The sequence below is a fragment of the Alosa pseudoharengus genome, unplaced genomic scaffold (assembly GCF_046254945.1).
Source record: "Alosa pseudoharengus isolate Yale_2024_CS ecotype anadromous, Long Island Sound unplaced genomic scaffold, YU_APseudo_1.1 YU_APseudo_1.1_scf_21, whole genome shotgun sequence".
In the NCBI taxonomy this organism is placed as follows: Eukaryota; Metazoa; Chordata; class Actinopteri; order Clupeiformes; family Clupeidae; genus Alosa; species Alosa pseudoharengus.
The window spans coordinates 13,548,469-13,555,968 of NW_027468674.1; the positions used below are offsets into that span (position 1 = coordinate 13,548,469).

Genomic DNA, 7,500 nt, shown 5'->3' on the forward strand with positions numbered 1-7,500 from the left:
TGACACATTCCATATTCCCCACGTGCTCCTCCACTCTTCTCTCCTCTTCTCTTTCCCTCTCTCCTCTTCTCTTTTCCTCTCATCTTCTCTTCTCTCATTTTCTCTTTTCTTCTCTTATCTTCTCTTCTCCTCTTCCTTTCTCTTTTTTCCTCTCTCCTCTTTTCTTCTCTTCTCCCAACTCCTTTCTTCCCCTGCCTCTACTCTCTCTACTCCTCCTCTCTTATCTTCCCCCCTTTCTATTTTTAGCCTCCCCCCTTCCTCTCCAGCTAAATCCTTCTCTCCATCCCATCTCTCCCTCTCTCTCCTCCTCGCCCCTTAATAACAGCAGTGCATCAATTTCACACGCTGCTTCTGTAGACGCCGTCAACTCACAGACGCAGATGCAGAGTTGAACCCACCAGGTCCTGGTCAGATGTTAAATGACGCTCAGAATAATATCCCTAACGGGGTTCATCATTTAGACGGGCAGATCGGTTAAAAACACAACTCCTGCAGCACACAGTTCGACAACGATATCTATCGTGTTTTTTTTTTTTTTTTGGGGGGGGGCGTAAAGGAAGGAGTGGGGACAGGAAGAGGCGGTGGGGGAGGAGAAGAGCTTCCTCCAGTTTCTGAACAGATGGTTGCAAATGGAGCTTTCTGAGGGCTGTGAATTGGCGTGAGAATTGGCACGTTAATTGATCGAAAAGGATTAACTGGGTGTGCAAATTCAATTAGCACGTTACTACCTACCTCATGATCTTTTCCAGCAGGGTGTTACTGAGTGACACTGACGATTTCAAACTCTCTCTCCCTCTCTCTCTCTCTCCCTGTCTCACCCTCACCCTTTCTCTCTCTTTCTCTCCCTCTCTCTCTCCCACTCTCACACACCCTTTCTCTCTCTTTCTCTCCCTCTCTCTCTCCCTCTCTCACACACCCTTTCTCTCTCTCTCCCTCTCTCTCTCTCTCCCTCTCTCACACACCCTTTCTCTCTCTTTCTCTCCCTCTCTCTCTCCCTCTCTCACACACCCTTTCTCTCTCTCTCCCTCTCTCTCTCTCTCCCTCTCTCACACACCCTTTCTCTCTCTTTCTCTCCCTCTCTCTCTCCCTCTCTCACACACCCTTTCTCTCTCTTTCTCTCCCTCTCTCTCTCTCCCTCTCTCACACACCCTTTCTCTCTCTTTCTTTTTCTTTCTCTTTTCCCCTTTATCCTTCTAATTTTCTTTTTCTTCACCCCCCCCTTTTCTCTCTTTGTGTGTGTGTGTGTGTGTGTGTATGCATGCGTGCGTGTGTCTGCGCGTGCGCATGTGTGTGTGTGTGTGTGTGTGTGTGTATGTATGTGTGTGTGTGTGTGTGTGTGTGTGTATGCATGCGTGCGTGTGTCTGCGCGTGCGCATGTGTGTGTGTATGCGTGTGTGTGTGTGTGTATGTGTGTGTGCGTGTGTCTGCGCGTGTGTGTAGGATGTTCCTGATCCGGGAGAGCCAGCAGCATGCCCAGTGTTTTGTCCTGTCGCTGTGCTACAAACTCAAGACCAAGCATTATCTCCTGATCCCCGTGAGTTACTCAGCATCCCAAACATTTCACAACTAAAGAACTACTACTATACTAGAATACTCAGAATGTGTTGCAGAATGTGTTGTGCTTTTTTTGTACCTTTCACACTTATGTATTATGTGTTTGCGTGGTGTAATAGTGTACAGGGGTGTTTTTGTACGGCCTCGTACATCTGGATGTGTGCATTCTTTCTTCTATTCCTGATGAGTGTGTGTGTGTGTGTGTTCCTGATGTGTGTCTGTGTCTGTGTCTGTGTCTGTGTCTGTCTGTGTGTGTGTCTGTGTGTGTGTGTTTGTGTCCAGTTTGAAAAGGCAGGCAGGAAGTACTACACCATGGACGACGGGGATACGGTCTTCATAGACCTGCTGCAGCTGGTGGAGTTTCACCTGATCAACCGTGGCATCTTACCAGTCCGCCTCAAACACCCCTGTGTGCGGGTCGCCCTCTGAACACACACACACACACACACACACACACACACAAACACACACACACACACAACCCCTGCCCACACCCTTTCCTTTAATTTAACATCCCCCTCCAATCCTCCTCCACTCCACACACAGTCCCTCACACAAGTTAATATTTCCACCTCCGCCTCAACGCAACGATGCCTTTTTCTGTGTGTACGACTATAAATACATCAGTTCCAGACCATCACCAACACATGTAAATTGTGTCCAGTTTTCATTCCTTTGGCCACCATTTACATGTATTCATTTATATTCATTTAGCACACAAGGTTGTCCGAAGTGACTTACTCCTCTTGCACCTCGGTCATTCATGCAGAGGGACAGGTTAAACCAGCTTACAAACCCAACTACAGGTACATAGAGCTACAGTCAAGAGCACAGGCTTATTGTGTGTGAGATTTATAACATGAGGCTGGTTCTGGTCATTATTGTACACACACACACAAACCCGTGTAATAGATCTTCTGCAAGAGGTACCCTACCAACTTGCCTGAAAAATGTCCACATGTCCGACCGATGTAATGACTGATTCACATCATTCCATATAGACAAGACCACACGCATTTAAAAAAATAATAATGATTAAAGAAACTGTGCCTTAGTTAGCGTTAGCATATTCATGTGAACCAGAGGACATACATCTCTGTCTGTTGTGTTTTGTCAGGTGCTCATTGTAGCTTGTCTATTAAGCCTTCTTTCAGTTTACCTTTTTCTACCAAAAGGGGGCGCTAAGATACATGGTTTGGAGATGTAAGAGAACTCTACTGATATGCAGACACAGGAACTCAGCATTGACATGCTACTGCAGAAGCTTCTGAAATGCATATTTGCACAGCATTTTTGTCCATAGAAGAATAGATGGAAATGAGTTGTCCAAGAACAGAGTTCTGTGAGTGTGTGTGAGAGAGTGTGTGAGAGTGTGTGTGTGTGTGTGTGTGTGTGAGTGTGAGAACAAACTAATATACAATTTAATTAAAAAATTATATAACTTGGACCAGTAGTCATTTTTAGCACTAGTCTGTTTCATAAATTGCCCCTATGAATGTGCTTTTTAAAAAGGGAAATAAAGGATGAAGCCACAATATTCTTTTCTATGAAATGTCAAACCTAACGGCCAATATGCATTTAAGTAGCATCCCCCATTCACTTTCCAGATCATCTGTGTTGTAAAGGAGATAGGGGTTTAAAAGATGTGCATGCTGAATGACTTCTGGAATCAAAGGATTAAGGATTATGCAAATAAAGTCTTTTTCTTCACTTTTAGCCTGGGGGCAAACTTTTGTTTCTTTGTCTGTTTGACAGTGTGTTAGGCTTGAGTGGGCAAGGGTTTGTTAAGGTGGACAGCACTGTGTGTGTGTGTGTGTGTGTGTGTGTGTGTGTGTGTGTCTGTGAGAAAAGAAATGCAAAGTGTGTGTGCTCATGCACCTTCCATTTGTATTCCCAAAAACCACAGATTTATGCAAAGTAAGTGGAGAATCTAATTTCCTACAGGTGTAACAAGCTCCTGAAACTTCCATAGTGCGAATGTCCTTGAGGTGATTCCCAAGATTCGGATCTGATCGTTTCCCCCCCTCTTTTTGAAGGGTCTATATGTTATATGATTAGAAAGTAGTCTTATCTAAAACCATCAACATTTTCAGATTTTCTTTACCCGAAAGCCCAAAGGCTGGATAATCTGAACCATGGGTAATCTAAACCACAAATCATGAACAGCATGAATTTAATCTAGAACCATGAATATTTTTTACATTACCCTTACTTGAGTAAGTATAAGTATATATACTTTTTTGATCCCATGAGGGAAATTTGGTCTCTGCATTTAACCCAATCGGTGAATTAGTGAAACACAAACAGCACACAGTGTACACACAGTGTACACACAGTGAGGTGAAGCACACACTAATCCCGGCGCAGTGAGCTGTCTGCTACAACGGCGGCACTCGGGGAGCAGTGTGGGGTTAGGTGCCTAGCTCAAGGGCACTTCAGCCGCAGCCCACTGGTCGGGGCTCGAACCGGCAACCCTCCGGTTACAAGTCCAGAGTGCTAACCAGTGGGCCACGGCTGCCCACGAGAACCCAACCATTGGGATCCAAAACTTCCCTGGAGTGGCAGGATATTGCTGCCACCATCAACCGCCCTGCCCCCCTCCCACATACACACACACAACTACACTTACCCCACTACCACACACACCTACCCCAACACCCCCCCACACACACACACACACAAAACTACACCTGCCCCCCCCCCCCCTTCACACACACACACACACAACTACACGAACACACACCCACACAGAGTTGGCCTGATCTAGAGGCTCTGTCTTCATACAGGACACTCCAACACACACACACACACACACACACAGATGGCCTGATCTAGGGGCTCTGCCTCAGCACTGACCCTGATCATATTTGGTCAGATGACAACCACTCAGAGCATAAGCGTTTTTCCCAGCATTCTCTAGGGGGGGGGGGGGGGGTGGTGTTGTCTGGCCTTAGCGTAGCATGCCTCAGTAATTCTATCAGGACTGGACTGGCTTCTTCAGTTGCCAGGGTCTCCATGGAGCTGTTGCTATGGCTACCTACTGCAGTGTGTGTGTGTGTTCGTGCGTGTGTGTGTATGTGTTTGTGCATACGTGCGCGTGCGTCCATGTGTGTGCGAGCATGTGTGTGCGTGTGTTTGTGTGTGTTTGTGTGTGTGTGTGTGTGTGTGTGTGTGTGTGCATGTGTTTGTGTTTGTGTGTGTGTGTGTATGCAGAGAGCACAGCTGGAGGGGTCATTCTACTCACCCCCACTGGAGCCAACACATCCAGGTGAGACCCAGGAGAGAAATAGAGCGAGCGAGAGAGTTGTCTCTGTGTCCCACCTGTTGTTGAAACCTGCCACATCTGTTGACAGGTGTGGAGAGATTAGTTAATAGTTAAATCCTTCTCCAGCCAAGGCGGAGAAGCCAAGCCAAGCGGATAAGAGTCATACACACTCCCCACTGAATGGGAAGTGGGTGGTGGTAGCATGCAGTGGCCTGAAATGTTGTGGGTTCAATTCCCAGCTTCCACCGTGGTGCCCTCGAGCAAGGCACTTAACCCTTATGAGTAAGAACTATAGGAATACTATAGTGTTTTGGGACATACTATGAAAGTATTACGGTATCTTGGGACATACTATAAAAGTATTACGGTATTTTGGGACATACTATAGAAGTAGTATAGGACTGTACTATAAGAGAGGGTAAGGATATTAAAGAGGAAGAGGCAGACATCCCGGGTTCAGAAAGTAAAAGTCTTGCCAAGTATTTGATCCAACCATTTAGTAAACCAGCTCATCCTAATTAGCAGCCAGGTAGATCAGATAATTAGTGATGTCACCTGTGTTAAGTGCACAGGTAGAAAGAATATATGGCAGGACTTTTACTATCTGGGACCGGGAATGTCCGCCTCTGTGAGGTATTACAGAACATCATTAGTATTATACACTACCATAGAACTACTATCGAAATCTTATAGAAATCCTTCTGTAACAAAAAAAAATACCACCAACATTGTTGTGTGGCAATAAACTATCTATCTATCTATCTATCTATCTATCTATCTATCTATCTATCTATCTATTTATCTATCTATCTTTCTATTTATCTATATATCTTATAGTATTACTATAGTTATTTTTTTTGTAAGGGTGCCTTGGCCACAACCTAAATGACTATGTTAGGATAGCATAGTGCAGAGGCAGGCACACATTGTATCGTCACACTAACGTGTTATTGCATTGTCCAGGTGGATAGTATCACCATATCTAGAGGTCTGGGTTCAGCCACTCAGAAGTTTCAAGAACAGAATGTCTCTGGAGTCAACAAATTTCCATTAGTCGAACAATTATTACTGTATTATAGACTAACAAGTAGCGTTGTAGCCAAATTGGAGAAATGAGAACAAGTGTTTTTGGCCTCCTCTGGCACCTGTCTTGTTACAATCCTTGTTGGACTACACCTTGTTGTGTAGTAAGTAGGGCTGTTAATCAATTATTTTTTTTATCTAATTAATTACATACTCTGTGATTAATTAATCTAAATTAATCGCATATATGATTTTTGCTGTGAAAGTATTTTAGTGACATTAAAGTTCAAAAACTCTTTTATTATTATTTTAATAATGGCCATAATAATCTATGATATGACCTAATATGCTGAGGAAATAAATTCAAAAGTGCTTCGGGAAGAAGTTGTATCACATACATTGCAGAGGACTATATTTTAATCAACACTTTATTTTTTATCAACACCATCAAACCGTTTTTTAGTTCAGTTATTTTTTCTCAAATTAATTCATCAACATTAATCAGTTAATTTGACAGCCCTAGTAGTAAGATAAGCCCTGTTGTATATAGGCATATATGCTGATCTATGAGGTATAGGCCTACAGTATGACAATTTATATTGTGCTGTAGACCCATTTTATCAGTGTGTATATTGGCCCATATCACCTTGTTCTTGGTAGGCGCATGACCTTGCTGTTGACAGTGATGGCTCTCCAGAGAAGCCTGCTGTGTGGAGGTTGTGGTCCTGATGTGAAGGCTGATGTGTACATCTCCCGCTGGGTTCATAGCCAGGGAGGGACGCCTTTATCTGACACACACACACACACGCATATTCACACATACATGCACGCACGCACACACACACACAAACATTCTTACACACACACACACACACACACACACACACACACACACACACACATTCACATATATTCTCTCTCTCTCTCTCTCTGTCCCACACACACACACACACTTCCAGGCACCCGCTGTCCCACACACACACACACATTCTCTCTCTCTCTCACTCTTGCTCTTTGTCTCACACACACACACACACACACACACACAGGGTCGCTGCTCAGGCAGGGGAGGCCTTATCCAGCGTGCGGACACTTACTCCCTGCCTCTCTCTTCATCTTCCCCATCACCAACCTTAATCCAACTGTCAGAGCTTTAACTGACACTGGTGTGTGTGTGTGTGTGTGTGTGTGTGTGTGTGTGTGTGTGTGTGTGTGTGTGTGTGTGTGTGTGTGTGCGTACACGTGTGTCGTGTCAGTGATTCTGAGCTTTGGCAGGCGCTCTCTGCTATCACACCTGAATTTGAGCGGTGACTAAAAAGAATAATATAGTTGTATGTGGTGTGTGTGTGTGTGCAGTGTCAAGGATTTTGAGCTCTGCTCAGCAATAGCTCAAGGATCTTGCCTACCATACCATAGTGTGTTTTGAGTAATATGTATTTTATACTGTTATGGACTGTGTGTGTGTGTGTGTGTGTGTGTGTGTGTGTGTGTGTGTGTGTGTGTGTGTGTGTGTGTGTGTGTGTGTGTGTGTGTGTGTGTGTGTGTGTGTGTCTGTGTGTGTGTGTGTGTGTGTGTGTGTGTGTGTGTGTGTGTGTCTGTGTGTGTGTGTGTGTGTGTGTGTGTGTGTGTGTGTGTGTGTGTGTGCTGTCCTGTATTGC

General features: G+C 44.7%; 1 protein-coding gene across 1 annotated transcript in view; it reads left to right on the forward strand.

Moving 5' to 3' along the window:
* grb7 (growth factor receptor bound protein 7) overlaps positions 1-3,270 on the forward strand; it is a 20,105-nt gene extending 16,835 nt beyond the window's left edge. The window contains exons 14-15 of the mRNA XM_076297961.1: positions 1,441-1,534; positions 1,837-3,270. Of these exons, the coding sequence (XP_076154076.1) occupies positions 1,441-1,534; positions 1,837-1,983 (241 nt within the window). The 3' untranslated portion in view covers positions 1,984-3,270. The remainder of the gene's footprint in view (positions 1-1,440; positions 1,535-1,836) is intronic.
* Positions 3,271-7,500: the final 4,230 nt, after the last annotated feature.